Source organism: Chelonia mydas, chromosome 3 (genome assembly GCF_015237465.2).
Source record: "Chelonia mydas isolate rCheMyd1 chromosome 3, rCheMyd1.pri.v2, whole genome shotgun sequence".
Classification (NCBI taxonomy): Eukaryota; Metazoa; Chordata; order Testudines; family Cheloniidae; genus Chelonia; species Chelonia mydas.
Window position 1 is genome coordinate 145,970,313 of NC_057851.1, and position 16,516 is coordinate 145,986,828.

The following is a 16,516-nucleotide window of genomic DNA, read 5'->3' on the forward strand; positions in this document are numbered from 1 at the left end:
CTTCCAGCACGGCCAGGGCTTCCACATGCCCACTTGGCTGCCTTCGCTACTGCTGATACCACCCATTGCATGCCTAGGAGCTCTGCAGCCCGCCAGGGCAATTTAAAAGGGCCCAGGGCTCCTGGGCCCTTTTGAATCGTCCAGGCCCCTGGGCAATTGCCCCTTTCCCCCTTCCCCCCAACCCCCCGTCAGCAGGCCTATACATGCATGTATGTCTGAGCACCCATAAAGACCACAAGGGGAAGGCACCAAAAAAGGAAAGATCCCCAAGTTTAAACAGTCCTAAATATTGTCTCATAGACTATATGAATAGTTTTATCTTTAAAAGTCTTGATGATAGACTTTAAATTATCTGTAATTTCTGGTAAATAAGAGTTGCCCAACCTTCTGCTTTTCAAGAGTGTTTCATTAAAAATCTGTATTATAATATCTCTGTTGTGGAGAAGGAGGAAAAGGTTAGCCACCACATAAGAATAGAATTCTAGGAAGGAAGCATTATAATTGGCTTCTCAGGTTGTGGTTTAGACATTAAACCAGGGGTGGCCAGCCTGTGGCTCTGGAGTCACATGAAGCTCTTCAGAAGTTAATATGTAGCTCCTTATATAGGCACCAACTCCGGGGCTGGAGCTACAGGCACCAACTTTGCTGTGTGCCGGACGGTGCTCACTGCTCCACCCCTGGCTCTGCCATGGGCCCTGCCCCAACTCCACCCCTTCCCACACCCCTCCCCCATAGCCTGTAGTGCCCTTGCTCTTCCCCCTCACCCCCAGAGCCTCCTGAACGCAATGAAACAGCTGATCGGGAGGTGCGGGGAGGGAACAGGAGGCTCTGATCCGCCGGGCTGCAGAAGGGTGGGAGGCGCTGGGAGCAGGGTGGGGGAGCTGATGCAGGGGCTGCTGATGTATTACTGTGGCTGTTTGGCAGTGTACATTGTTAAATTCTGGCTCCTTCTCAGGCTCAGGTTGGCCACTCCGCATTAAACCATTTGCTTTCAGTATTAAACTCTTGACCTGCTTTAAACCAAAGATCTGATAGACTTTAGTGTAAAAATCTTTAGTTGGGATTTATAACCAAATATTCAACCACCTTTTTAGAATCCTCTTTAGAATTTATAAGCATTGATTTTGATATTCATTTCATTTAATTAATTTGATGGTTAAATTCCAATCCAATATTGAATCTAATTTATTGATTTGATTTTGATTTAATTGTTGTAATGTTCCATTTTTAGTTTAATATTACTATTAACAGCTTAGCTTTGATTGTTTTGTTGATTTTTCTTTTGTTTAAATTTTTAAATAAAATGATATTGAACCACATTTCTTTCAATAAGCAGTGTCGGTCCAGAACTTTTGAGGATCTTGTTGGGTGTTGGCTAGTTAAACTAAAACCTGACCATAATTTCCCATAATTAGTCATTGATTCTCAGCTGGTGTAAGGGGGGACCGAAATGTCCCATTTCTGGCTGAGGTAACATTTCTTGTGGTATAGGCATTGCAGACGAAATTAAAAATGCAGGTACAATTATTTCAGATCATTAAAATGAGAATTTTTTAAAAAAAAATGTTACTTCATTGAGTGACTTAGAATAATTTTCTCTCCTTTATTTTACCTTCTCCAATTTACTTCTTTTACATTTCTTTTAACCTTTGGATTATATGAATAAAGGATCTAAATATTTTTATTTGTTGCAGGAATGTAAAGAGATAGTTGCATATTTCAGTCATCAGTTATTAGACAGTCTGTTGAAAGCCACCCGGCTATCTTTGGATACTCTTAAAAAAAGAATGTTTGTTTCAAAGTAAGTTGCAAGTGAAGTAGTACTTCAGTAAAACAGCTTAGAGAGTAATCCTGAGGTAGTATTATGAAAATCCATTTGGTTTCTTTATCTTTGTTACCAAGAATTTATACGAAAGACTAAGGGGAAAATGCATTTATGTTCATTGATTGTAATTCTTTTCTTCTAGTATCAACAGATGCTACACATCCTTTTTCCATGAACCAAAGCCTTCTACCTTTTAATATACCTTCCTGTTTTCAATAGACAAAATAAAGGGTTTTGGCAGTGTAACATATTTCAAATTCATTATTTTTTTGTTCATTTTTTCTAGTGGCACTCCCAATACACTAGGTGGTTTCCAGAAATTGGAGAAAGAATTAACCTTGCTTTACATAGCTCACATTCTAACAATGGATAAACAGATTAACAAAGGCTTTTTCCTTCAATCCTTCAACCAAGATTTTCCTTCAATCCTAAAGAAGGTCATCCTGGTGACAGTTTTGATAGCAGATGTATCTGTGAATGCCATGTGCTTTGACTTTAGAACAGTGAACTCAAACTCTGAAGCCAAGTGCTAGATCTGATTTCATCCACAGATAGCGAACAAACACTCTAAGCAAATATTTTGTGCTTCCAAGTTCAAAGAATCCCTACTTTTCTGAGAAAAGATGGTGAAACAATTGTAGCTTACAATGCCCCAACCCAAACAGTTGCTTCCTCTCTCAGCCAACAAACCAAGAAGAGAATAAAAGTTTTCCTCTACGCAGAGTCACTCCTTTTGCTCATACTCAGGGCAAAGGAGAAAGGAGAACACTTGCAGTGTGTTCTTGGATTGCAGATGCAATCCTTGGAGTAGAGTCTAGGATTCCAAGACTAGAGTTATCTCAGATGCCCCCTAGACATGGCATCAACTATCCACAGAGATTTGGGCCAGTTCTGTAATCAGAGCAGACACTTTGGGGAAACTGTCCTTGCTTAGGAGATTGGTCCTTCCCCACTTCATGCAGCAAAATGTGGGAAATATCCCTTTGGAAGGACTGGAGTTGTTCAGTGAAAAGACACTTAGCACTCTAGAAATTAAAGGATTCCTGATCAATCCTGGTCTGTCTACCAATCTTCCTATGGAAGACCCTTTTCCATTTTCAACGTAAGGGACAACAGTAATAGTAGGCTATGGTTTGGTACACAGGTTCCTCAATGAGACAGTCGTTTACTAGAAGATAAAGGTCTAGACATTAGAAAAAAAAAGTCTTTATATGGTTCAATTTCTGAATCTTCCTCCAAGATGCAAATCTAAGGACACTCTTGAATTTTCTAAACTTCTGGATTTTAATTTCCCTTCCATTTCTTCTTGAGGAATCATGATTTTTTTCATGATGGCATGGAGTTGAACCTCAGACAAATGGATTTTGGAAATTCTCTGACAAGGCTGTGTTATCGAACTCCTACACATGACATCTGGCCACTGTCTACCTTCAGAGATCTTCCCATTGTAGATATATATAAAGCAGCTACTCTTCACATTTTTACAAAGCATTGTTGCTTGGGTTTGGCTTCAAGTTTCAGGTGTCCCATACCCAAGATTTATTTCCAAGGTAGGGAAGTCCAAATTCTCGCTATAGCCCTACCACCACTGCCAAGAAAATAAAAATTTTCAGGATGCGCTTTTTCTTTATTTGACCAATTTCCTTTCAATATATTTTTTTCTTTCTAATTACTGTCTCCTTCTACAGACTTTAATGTATCTAGTTTCTTGTGTTGGACGTTTAAGAGGTGTTCTATCATTGTGCTTATTGCAGCTTTATCAATTTTGGGCGGGGGGGGGAAGGAATGGTGGACATGATTCATACTTTTGGCTGCAAAGTGAAATCCTGGCCCCATTGCAGTCAATAGGAGTTTTGGCTTTCACTTCAGTGGAGCCAGAATTTCAGCACAGATATCCTGCACAGATGGAATCTTGAGAGAAGGAAATTACTTAGTAGTTTTTCTGGTTCACTAAATATATCATCTTGCAGAATTCTCACTCACCTAGCCACTGCATTTTAGGATTTGTAAACTGTCTGTTTTAACATGTCCTGATTCTTGCAACTTGTTTTCACTTTTTTTTGTCTTTGGGGGTATGTTTTAATCATGTGTTGATCATTTTGTAATGGTTTATCATCCTGGAAATTTCACTTTCCACCCTATTGAAGGACCTGATTGAAATGCTTGGTGAGCAGATTTCATTATTTTGGAGAGCCTTCTGTCACACTTAAACAAGTACTGACTGGAAGGCTCCAAGGGCAGTGGCTAGGTCCAGGGTGACATGTGGCTATCTTTGGTGGGGATGGTGGTGCTCTTGGCTGCTACCACTACCCTTAGACATTAAAAACTTTTAGAACTAGGGGCATTCTGTCTGTCCTGTGTTACAGATCCTGGGGTGAGAATTCTCCAAAATGATTTCAGAGATTCCAAATTTCAAGGGAAGTAATTTCCTTTTATAGTAACTCAAATGATGATGGCATTATAATTGAAAAGTTTTATGGTGAAGTATATGTAATGTATTTCAATTTTATTTTCGGCACCAGCACCTTTGGACGAACAGCTTTTTTTGCTCAGGCAAGCAAATCTGAAGAGGTTGTTTCTTTCCTAAAAGCTGAAGTGCATCTTGCTATTCCTAATGTGGTAAGCAATATGTGATATTATATTTAGCAAAGTAAGAAGATGTTATCTAAGAATTACATTTCCATATCCCCACTTTTGAGATGTGTGATACCTGTGCTGACCTTGAAACCATCTAAAAGAACAGTGACTGCTGGGGCAAGGCAGGTGTCCCCTTGGTAAAATGTGTTCACACCCCGACATCCTCAGTTCCCTCTTACAGTGGCTAGCTGCAGGCATCAGGACCATTTATAGAGTGTTGTAGTATTTGTCAGCAACTATATTTCATATTTGTTCATTTCTGTTCTTTTTGATTGGCTGTTAATTTCTCCCTTATTTTTGGTTTTTGAAATGTTAGATTGGTTCTTTTTTATATTGACTCTTTGGCTGTTTTATGACTTTAGCCCTTGGTGTGGTTATGTGATTGTGTTGATAGTTTTTGTTGTTGTGGTGTTTTTGTCATGGCCACCATCTTTAAAGGCACATCACCTCACTTGTATTACGAACAATGGAAAATGGTGATCATTTGGAAAAAGAGAAATTCTTCGTAGATTTCTCTGAAGTTTTTATGCACCAGCCTGTGCTGACAGATAAACTTTGTTATGAAAATTAATGCCAAAATTGCCATTAATACTAAATACTTATTTTCAAAAGTAATCCATTTCACCAGATCTATTTAACAGGGAAGGTAGATGGGAGTCGCAAACTAGGGTGTGTGCATGTTGGTTTTTTTAGAGATTCATGAGGAAGGTGGAGACTGGAGTATGAATATATAGGGAAGTTTAAGGAGGTGCAACAGGTAGGGGGAATTTGGAGTAAAGGAGGGAAGGGGTATACTCTCTAGCTGCTTTGCAGTGATCTGGCTAAAGAAAGTGGCTTTAAATCCTGCATAACTGGACAAATATGTTCAGGCTGTTTTATGCTACTCTAGAGTGGCATAAGGCAGCTGGAGCATACTGGTGAATCTAGCCATGAAAATTATATATTTAAAACGTGATTTGAGATTGATACTACTTATCTTAAAATCTCTAGAAATGTCACATGGTAGTATTCTTTGAATTTCTTATGTAGTGTTAATATATGAAAACTGTAATTAAAACCAAAAATTTACATTTTCTGACAAAAACTGTGTTGAGATGGAGTTAAATACATTACAGGGATGTTGTAATTATCCCCAAACCAAATGTTGTTCTTTGAGATTTTTTTTTTGCACATGGATCTTACTTCAAGGTGCATGTGTGCTCCATGAACATGAGATTGTGGTTTTTTTGATCAGCGGCGTCCACTGGGGTTGCACCTGCACCCTACATATTGTCCCTCACTTCTTTTATTTTTATCACCCATGGCAGCTGAGACGGAACTTAGGATACGTCCACCTGCTTCCCCACAATCCTTTATTATAGATTCAGTGTTTTGTGTAGTAGTTAGGTCTTTATTACTAGTTATGCTTATTGTTTTACTTTTATATAGCCAAAACCCACACATTTTTATTAGGTTTTAGTTAGGGCCAGGGCCTTCTCAACACCAAGATCTTTCAGCCTCATGGCAGAAGCTAAGTCCCCATGTTGTAAATCTTGACCACCTTCTTCAGGTGCTTGGCTATATATATTTCACTGTTGGTGTGCATGCGCCCAATGCACCTGAGTTCAGATTCTTTTGGCCAGCAGTGTCTGTTGATTCCAAGATTCTGACTTGTGTCTGTCTATACAGCTGGCTCACAGGAAGTACATGTGATTCCTAGTAGGAAAGACTTACTACCAGTGCAGGTTCACTAAGGGCCTTGCAGTGGTGGCAACACATTTAAGAAGGCGCGGCACACAAATTTACCCATGTCTCAATGACTGGTTGATCAGAGAGAAATCACCTCATCAAGTAGCACAGTTCAAACATTCTTCAGTCTGTTCTCACTGGGGTTCAGAATAAACAAGGCCCCCGTTCACTATAACCCTTATCATAGAATACATAGGGATGCTGCTGGATTCAAATTCAGCAAAAGTGTATTTCCCATGGTAAAGATTCCAGACTATAGTGGACTTCATTACCCAATTACAGGCTCACCAAAACATCAATAAGGATGTGCCTCAGGCTTCTGGGAACATGGTCTTCTGAACATACATGACACAGTTTGCTAGACTTCACCTATGTTCCATACAGGGGTAGTTAAAAATCAGTGTATTTTCCCAGAAAGAATCACATGGACATGCACGTGACCTTTGCAAATGAAGTTATCGTCTTATTAGACTGACCCACATCAAGTGGAAAAGGGGTTCACTTCTCCCGGCTTCTGTCTACCAAGAATCTAGTGACAGATGCCTCCATTCAACGATGGGAAGCTCACTCAGATTACCAATAAATACAAGACCACTGGTAGTTTTAGCATATTATTTCAATAGAACTACCAGTTTTAGGAAGTCATTTTGGTTATTTGTTTCTTACACTATGACCTTTATGATTCTTAGTATTTCTGCCCAGACTTTTTCCAGGAGTGTTAAACAATGTATCATTTAATGTTATGAGTGAGCAGTAGTCCCTGTGGCACTGTTGTAAGGTTTCATTGTACTAGGGCAGTGACAGTGTCTTTTGCTTGCCTTAAACATGTTCCTATTGAAGAAATCTGTAAATCTGCTCCTTGGAAGTCAGTCCATATCTTTAATAAATATTATGCTTTGGATTTGCCTTCAAGAGCAGATTTAGATTTGATGATGCTTCAAACTTTATTAATTAGGACTCTGTTCTACATCCTGAGTTTTCAGCACTGCTTGCCATACTACTCACAAGTGGGAATATGCAGAGCCACTCAAAGAAGAAATGAAGGTTACTTACTTGTAACTAATATTCTTCTAGATGACTCTCCATATTCACCCTTCCCTCCCACCTTCCCCTCTTTCTTAGAGTTATATTATGGTTTCTCTATGTTGGTAGTGGAATGAACTGAGGCAGAAAACAGTGCAGAACCCCTATATAGACACACCCTCAGAACGTTAAGGTACACTGAGGAGAGAGACAGGAGGGGGCATATGTGTGCTCTAATGGGTGCTGCTTGCAGACGGTTCTACCATTAGCCTGCAGTGGACAGCACATAACCCGTAAGTGTGAATGTGCAGAGTAATTGTGAAGAACTCCAGGTATAAGTAAATAACCTTCATTTACTACAATTTAAGTAACCTCTTTATGAATCCAACAAATTTAATAAATATTAAATTTAAAAGAAATGCAAACATACTGAGATATGGAAATGCACATTTAGGGCACCCAGACTACCTTAACTCTGCCTCATAGTGACACTATGGTGGGGAGGGGGAGAGGAGGAGAAAAATCTGCATCTTTAAAAAGAAATTTAATCTAATCTGGGACCAAAAACATGAATATGCCTAAATCATAATCATATGATTATTGCATTGTGACACTACAGGACATTTTCAGAAATGGTCTTTGTCAAGGTTCCTTCCCCACTCTGAACTCTAGGGTACAGATGTGGGGACCCGCATGAAAGATCCCCTAAGCTTATTCTTACCAGCTTAGGTTAAAAACTTCCCCAAGGTACAAACTTTGCCTTGTCCTTGAACAATATGCTGCCACCACCAAGTGATTTAAACAAAGAACAGGGAAAGAGACTACTTAGAGAAGTCTTCCCCAAAATATCCCCCAAGCCCTACACCTCCTCTCCTGGGGAAGGCTTGATAATGATATCCTCACCAATTGGTACAGGTGAACACAGACCCAAACCGTTGGATCTTAAGAACAATGAAAAATCAATCAGGTTCTTAAAAGAAGAATTTTATTTAAAGAAAAGGTAAAAGAATCACCTCTGTAAAATCAGGATGGTAAATACTTTACAGGGTAATCAGATTCAAAACATAGAGAATCCCTCTAGGCAAAACCTTAAATTACAAAAAGACACAAAAACAGGAATACACATTCCCTCCAACACAGCGAATTTTACAAGTCAAAAAACAAAAGGAAATCTAACGCATTTTCTAGCTAGATTACTTACTGACTTTACAGGAGTTGGAAGGCTTGCATCCTTGATCTGTTCCCGGCAAAGGTATCACTCAGACAGACCAAAACTTTTTCCCCCCTTCAGATTTGAAAGTATCTTGTTTCCTCATTGGTCATTTTGGGTCAGGTGCCAGCGAGGTTACCTTAGCTTCTTAACCCTTTACAGGTGAAAGGATTTTGCCTCTGGCCAGGAGGGATTTTATAGCACTATATACAGAAAGGTGGTTACCCTTCCCTTTATATTTATAGGTTTCAGAGTAGCAGCCGTGTTAGTCTGTATTCGCAAAAAGAAAAGGTACACCTTTTCTTTATATTTATGGCAGTCTTGGTCCTGGTTATGATGCTGAGGAAGTTGAGGTCAGCTTTGCAAAGTGAAGTGAAGGTTTTTGAACCTGTATCTGTCTTTGTCAGCTCCTTCAAGGATTCCAGCCAGGAACCTTGGATAATTCAGCTTCTCTCATGGCTTCTCCTGAATTAGAAGGATCTGAAGCCTAGCCTGTCAATCCTTGCAATCCATAGGTGTGAAGGTCTGACAGATCTCACAGTGGTTGGGGGGATGAGCTTCCTCAGACAGAATAGTTAGCTGGAGACGGCACCCAACTTCAGAAATATTCCTGGGCAGGAGGTGCAATCCTTTAATTTTGGGGGGAAGGGTCAGCACAAGCAATGGCATTGAGTGGTTGGACACAAGAAAGGTAATATTCTGTGGCTGGCAATGGGGCAATGTCGCACATATCCATCCCTGAGTAAAACAGAGCTCTGGACAATTGTGATTCAGAGGGGTGCTTCTGAGTCACAATTGTTTTGAACTCCTACTGGGGTGGCACAGCTATGCAGCACCCTTAGCAAGGACTATAATGAAAGGCTCAATGTAGCCCTTGGAAAATTAGGTTATGGTGCATTTATTTAAACAACATTTTTTATATTTTGTGCAGGTAATGGTTCCTAGTTTAGATGATATACAGCAAGCCATCAATCGCATGATCCAATTAACACTGGAAGTAAGTCGTGGAGTCGCACACTGGGGACAGCAACACTTACAAAAATCTAGTATATTACTGAACAGAAATGTACCTGTTGTCTCCTCATCACCCAGTATGGTAGCAGGGAAAACAGCCAAAAAAGAAGAAAGTAAGGTTTTTTGCTTACTTTAACTTTTTTCGTCTAATAAAATGTCTTTGCTTCTGAATATTTCATGATTATTCTCATTTGGTTTGAAAGGGACCTAGTGTGTATTCTTTTGGATTATCTTAGCTATTTTTACTTTAATTTAGTCAGTTGTATTTAACAGAAGTGGGTATTTCATACTCATGAAAGTAGTAGTAAACTACATAATAATCAGATAAACTACTGCATTATGTAAATATTGTCACAGTATAGGTTTCCCCTTGAACTTCAAGCAACATAAACTCGTTAGTGGTACCTTTATGTACTGCTCCTACTTTCTTACTACTGAAGAATGTAGTACATCATGTTATTGGATAAAATAAAGAGTTATGCAAACTTCATTCACTGGGTGGTTAACATGGGAAAGAGAGGCAGTGCTGTTGTTAGGATTCAGGATTCACTAACATTACAATTGAAAGATTTCATTATTATCTGTATTCCTAAAGTGGACATATGCAGAATTGTCCTATTACCAGCATTATTAAGAGAGAGGAAGGATGCTAGAGTGGTTAGGGCACTGGGTAGGATTTATGAGACCGGGGTTCAGTAACCTGCTCCACCACAAGCTTTCTGTCTGTGCTTCAATTCTGCATCTGTAAATTCAGGACAGCAGTACTTCTGTAACTCACAGGAGTGTAGTAAGGATAAATACATTAAAGATTGTAGGATGCTTGGATGCTGAGGTGATGGTGGCCATATAAGTAACGAAGATAGGTGACTAGATAGTCATTTAAATCACGAGGGGCATATGTTGCACAGAATTTTTAGAGTTCAGTTAATATGCCATGATATGAGAGAATGTAGAGATGCATAGAGCATTACTGGCAGGGCTGGCCTTAGGGCAGGGCAATGTGGGCACCCACCCAGGGTGCCGTAGTCGGGGGGCACCCTGGTGCATAGGCCCGGGGCTTTGGCTTCCCCTTGCTGCCTGTGGGGTGCAGCCTGGCATCGCAGGAGTGTTGCGTACACTTCCCTGCTCTTGAGCGAAGGTCACCTGCTCGCTGCTCCACGTGGTTTCCCAGCCTGGCTCCAAGTCGTGCCTCCACACTCTGTGACTGCGAGCCAGGCTCTTCCCCGCGTCCTTCCCCCAGATTGTCCCAGTCCAATGGAAGGTGAGTGGGGTGTCCCGGCCAGCCAATGGGAGCTGGAAGTTGCCAGCCTCTTCCAGGTTGGGATGGGAAGGGAAGGGACTGGGAATTAAAACTGCAGGGCAGAGAGATCAGTAAGTCTTAGGGGGTCCTGACCCCATGTCCCAGGTTCCAGCCCCCCACAGCTCCCAGGGGACCCCCTCTCTATGCCCCCATCTACAAGCCCTTCCATCTCCTGAGGGCCCCTTCCCTGTGCTCCCAGCTCCTAGCTCCCCCCCCCCAGCTCCCAGGGGACACCTCCATGTGCCCCCAGCTCCCAGCCCCCCTCCCCCCAGCTTCCAGGGGCCTTCCCTGTGCCTCAATGGTCCCAGCCCTCCCAGCTCCCAGGGCTCCCCCCTGTGCCCCAAGAGCCTGGAGTACCCCTCCCTGTGCCCCTAGCTCCCAGCACCCCTCCATGCCCACACATCTCCCAGGAGGCACCTTCTTCTGCGCCACCAATCCCAGCCTCCCAGTTCTCAGCCCCTCCTCGCCCCATTCTCCCCAGTTTTCAGGGGGTCCCTCACATCTTCAAGGTTCCCCTCCTGCATGCCACACTCTGACCTCACAGTTCCCCATGCTCCCCAGCTCTCATGGACTCCCCCTTTTTCTTACTCATCCCAAAGGGAGGTATTAGTGCAGGTGGTTGGGGATATTTCAGGAGCCAACCTTCTGCCATCACCACCCACCCTAGCTACCTTCAGTGGACTGGAGCATTTTAACCTCTCCCTCCCACAATAAGCCACCTTCCCTGGGACTGAGGAGGGGCACTTCAATATTGTGGATGCTCAGTATTGGGGTGGGGAGAGATCTGCCCTTCTGGAGCCCCCATGTCACCACAACATTGTGATTCCATCTGTGCAGCTCCGGTTCCCTCCACCCTTTCTGGGACTCTCAGGTCACCATGCTACTCTGCCAACACCAGTCTTCTGGTGCCCTTCTGTGACTGCGCCTCCCCTTGGGCTCCCAACCCTCTGGGGCTCTGGCAGAGGAGCTGGATGCTGTGCTGAGTGGGAGAGTTTGGGAGGTGCAGGAGAGATACGACTCTGCCCCAGAGCCGCTCACTCTGTGAGAATGCGGAAGACTGCCTACTATATTGTCTTGGCTGTCTTGCTCAATGACCAAATGAGGGAATTCCTGTAACACTTGCTGGGGGAGTCAAAATGACTTCTGTGGGGTTTCCTATGATGCCCATCACCATGGCATCCAGATGTGAATCACTGCAAGGCAAGACCGGCCCTACGTGTGGGCAATGTGGGCAGGGGCGGTGCTGTGGTTAAGAGGCAAGAAGCAGGGTGGGCCTGAAGTGTGAGGTCATAGAAGGGAGTTTGGGGCAATGAGGGGTAGGGGGAGAGGCAGTGGGGGCAGGGGCGATGGGGATGGGGATGGGGTAGGGAGCCTGGGAAGGCAGCTGGGCCAGAGGCGGCAAAATACAAGTTTGCCCAGGGTGCTATTTTCCCTAAGGCCAGCCCTGATTACTTCCTGAAAATATTTTTGACTCTTTTAAAGAAAATGTGAGAAAATAGCATAAAAATAATTGTCAACAAAAATACTGGGAATCACACTTTTAAAAATGTGTTGAATTGTATGTAAATTAAGGCTGCAGATTAATCAGAGTTAATCCATGCGATTAACACAAAACAAATTAACTAGATTAAAAAATAGTTGTGATTAATCACATTTTTAATCGTACTCTTAAATAATAATAAAATGCCAATTTAAATTTATTATAAATATTTTTGGACTTTTTTGACATTTTCAAATATATTGATTTCAATTATAACACAGAATACAAAAGTGTATAGTGCTCACTTTATCTTATTGTTTTTGATTACAAATATTTGTACTGTAGTGTAATCTCTTTTTATCATGAAATATCTTACAAATGTAGAATTATTATTTTTTACATAATTGCACTCAAATACAAAACAATGTAAAACTTTAGAGCCTACATGTCCATTCAGTCCTCCCCTTTATTCAGCCAATTGCTAAGACAAACAAGTTTGTTTACATCTATGGGAGATAATGCTGCCCGCTTCTTAATTATAATGTCACCTGAAAGTGAGAACAGGCATTCGCATGGCACTGTTGTAGCGGGCGTTGCAAGGTATTTATGTGCCAGACATGCTAAACATTCATATGCCCCTTCATGCTTCGACTTGCAGGCTCTAAATTTTACATTGTTTTGTTTTCTGACTAAGGTTATGTAAAAAAGCCCTACATTTGTAAGTTGCACTTTCACGATAAAGAGATTGCACTACAGTACTTGTATGAAGTGAATTGAAAAATACTGTTCTTTTCTTTATCTTTTTTACAGTGCAAATATTTATAATAAAAATAACATAAAGTGAGCACTGTACACTTATTCTGAAATCAATATATTTGAAAAGGTAGAAAAACATCCAAAATATTTATAATAAATTTAAATTGGTATTCTATTATTGTTTCAGTGCAATTAAAACTGCAATTAATCACTACTATTTTTTTAATCTCACAATTAATTGTAATTCTTTTTTTAAATCATTTGACATCCCTAATGGACTTATATGTACTAACCTCTCACATATAGAAATTGAAGTTAAAATGTGTCTCTTGGGCGACAAGTGACATTTACGGATCCTTAAACTACATATTTTGACTCAATTGGATGTCTGCTTAGAAAAGAGTCTTTCATGGAATAACAAGGGTGTCGCATATAAGAGATAAAATACCTTATACTGTTTGAGAGAACTTGTATGGTTAAATATTTGAAATGTATGGTTTTAACAAACCTAATAAATATCACTTTACATAAAGTAACATCAAAACTGTGCTAGGTGTCCACTCTACAAGAAGAATGAAGACAGAGTCCCTGAAAATTTAAAATGCAAATGGGCAACATATAGATAGAGGAGAGGGGAATGGGATGCAACAACCCAAGCAGTAATGAAGTACAGGTTACAGGTTTTGACACTTCCACAATTTTTGGTTTAACTCTTTTGTCTTCTGTTTTGTTAAAAGTATATTGTGAGATGATTCTAGTTTTATGTTTTTGGAAATCTGAAGGTGGATTTTAATGGTTTGTTAACTTTTATGTAAATTGTTTATTTTACAGAAGTACTCGATGACAGCATTCCTGTAAGAAAGCTAAAAAATTTTTATCCAGGTGTTGCAGAACACAAAGATATTTCTAAATTAGTTGTGCTCCTCTCCTCGTCTGTAAATTCCGTAAGAAAAGCAGCTAGTGAAGCACTGCAAGACTTTCAGAAATATAAGGTTCTGTGGACAGAAGACAGAGATGCTAAAGTTCAGGTAAATTTATTGATGAGCATTTCTAGAGGAGTATCATCTATAACAGGGGTACACAAAGGTCTTCCGGGGGCATGTCAACTCATTGAGATTTTTGCCTAGTTTTACAACAGGCTCTAGAGCCATGCAGTGGGACAGGGATCCCGCAGGTACCACAGGACCCACTGCCATAATACCAGGAGCAGGATGAAAATTCAACAAACAAGGCGGGAGCGGGTGGAAGTGGGTATTATGGGGTGGAAAGGAAGCAGGATTAAAATAATAGTGCTCCCTTGCCACAAACAACTTGAATGCCCCAGCCAGCAACCATTGCTTTCTGGTTGCCCAGTTCTGAAGGCAGTGCCGCTGTCCGCAGCAGCGCAGAAATAAGGGGGGCAATACCATACCACTGCTATCCGGCCGCCGAATGACAAGGCTCACAAGTGAAAAACAGGCTTAATATCACACTGAAATGTAAGTAAAATATTTGTATTCCAATTGGTTTATTTTATAATTATATGGCAAAAATGAGAAAGTAAGCAATTTTTCAGTAATAATGTTTTTTGACACTTTTGTAATTTTATGTCTGATTTTGTAAGCAAGTAGTTTTTAAGTGAGGTGAAACTTGGGGTACACAAGACAAATCAGACTCCTGAAGGGGATATAGTAGTCTGGAAAGGTTGAGAACCACCTCTCTGTAAGTCTCTTCATCTTCTAAAATAAGAAGACAACTGAAGAAGATTGGAGGAAAAGGATGTGGAAATAAATTGAATAACAGCTGAAAGAAATCACTATGACCTTACAGCAACAGGAGTAAACTATATATACTGTATTTTTCCTAAGCAGGAGCACCCCACAAGTGAGGTGAATTAGGGTATATTTACACTGTGATTAAACCCACCCACGACTGGCTTGTGTCAGCTGACTCGGGCTCACAAGGTTTGGGCTGCAGAGTTGTAAAATTGCGGTATAGACGCTCAGGCTGGAGCCTAGGCTCTGGGACCCTCCCCCTTTGCGGGGTCCCAAAGCTTGGGTTCCAGCCATAGGCGGCAACTTCCCCTCTTCCCCGTGAGTGCTCGATTCCCCTCACTGCCTCCAGGCCCTGCCCCCACTCCACCCCTGGCAATTTGGCCATTCTGATGGCAATGGGGCAGGCTCATGCTGTGGAACGCCTATTCTGGGCCCGTGAAACAAGCACAGACTGGTGGGACCACATAGTGTTGCAGGTCTGGGATGATTCCCAGTGGCTGCGAAACTTTCGCATGCATAAGGGCACTTTCATGGAACTTTGTGACTTGCTTTCCCCTGCTCTGAAGCACAAGAATACCAAGATGAGAGCAGCCCTCACAGTTCACAAGTGAGTGGCGATAGCCCTGTGGAAGCTTGCAATGCCAGACAGCTACCAGTCAGTCGGGAATCAATTTGGAATGGGCAAATCTATTGTGGGGGCTGCTGTGATCCAAGTAGCCAACACAATCACTGAGCTGCTGCTAGCAAGAGTAGTGACTGTGGGAAATGTGCAGGTCACAGTGGACGGCTTTGCTGCTACAGGATTCCCTAACTGTGGTGGGGTGATAGATGGAATGCATATCCCTATCTTGGGACTGGACCACCAAGGCAGCCAGTACATAAACTGAAAGGGGTACTTTTCAATAGTGCTGCAAGCACTAGTGGATCACAAGGGATGTTTCACCAACATCAACGTGGGATGGCCGGGAAAGGTAGATGACACTCGCATCTTCAGGAACTCTGGTCTGTTTCAAAAGCTGCAGGAAGGGACTTCATTCCCAGACCAGAAAATAACCGTTGGGGATGTTGAAATGCCTATAGTTATCCTTGGGGACCCAGCCGACCCCTTGCTCCCATGGCTCATGAAGCCATACACAGGGAGCTTGGACAGTAGTCAGGAGCTGTTCAACTATAGGCTGAGCAAGTGCAGAACGGTGGTTGAATATGCATTTGGATGTTTAAAAGCATGCTGGTGCAGTTTACTGACTCGGGTAGACCTCAGCGAAGCCAATATTCCCATTGTTATTACTGCTTGCTGTGCGCTCCACAATACCTGTGAGAGTAAGGGGGAGACATTTATGGCGGGGTGGGAAGTTGAAGCAAATCGCCTGGCTGCTGATTACATGCAGCCAGACACCAGGGCAGTTAGAAGAGCACAGCAGGGCACGCTGCGCATCAGAGAAGCTTTGAAAATCAGTTTCATGGCTGAGCAGGCTACTGTGTGACAGTTCTGTTTGTTTCTCCTTGATGAAAACCCGCCCCCTTGGTTCACTCTACTTTCCTGTAAGCCGACCGCCCTCCCCTCCTGCCTTTGATCATTGCTTGCAGAGGCAATAAAGTCACTGTTGTTTCAAATTGATGCATTCTTTATTAATTCATTACACAAATGGGGGGAGAACTGCCAAGGTAGCCCGGGAGGGGTGGGGGAGGAGGGAAGCACGGGGTGAGGTGGGGGAGGAGGGAAGGACAAGGCCACACTGCATTTCAAAACTTATTGAATGCCAGCCTTCTGTTGCTTGGGCAGTCCTCT

General features: G+C 42.0%; 1 protein-coding gene across 1 annotated transcript in view; it reads left to right on the top strand.

Moving 5' to 3' along the window:
- DNAH8 (dynein axonemal heavy chain 8) overlaps positions 1-16,516 on the top strand; it is a 612,643-nt gene that overhangs the window by 201,598 nt on the left and 394,529 nt on the right. Inside the window, exons 25-28 of the mRNA XM_037895538.2 lie at positions 1,695-1,801; positions 4,348-4,444; positions 9,355-9,550; positions 13,805-14,001. Coding sequence (XP_037751466.1) covers positions 1,695-1,801; positions 4,348-4,444; positions 9,355-9,550; positions 13,805-14,001 — 597 coding nt within the window. The remainder of the gene's footprint in view (positions 1-1,694; positions 1,802-4,347; positions 4,445-9,354; positions 9,551-13,804; positions 14,002-16,516) is intronic.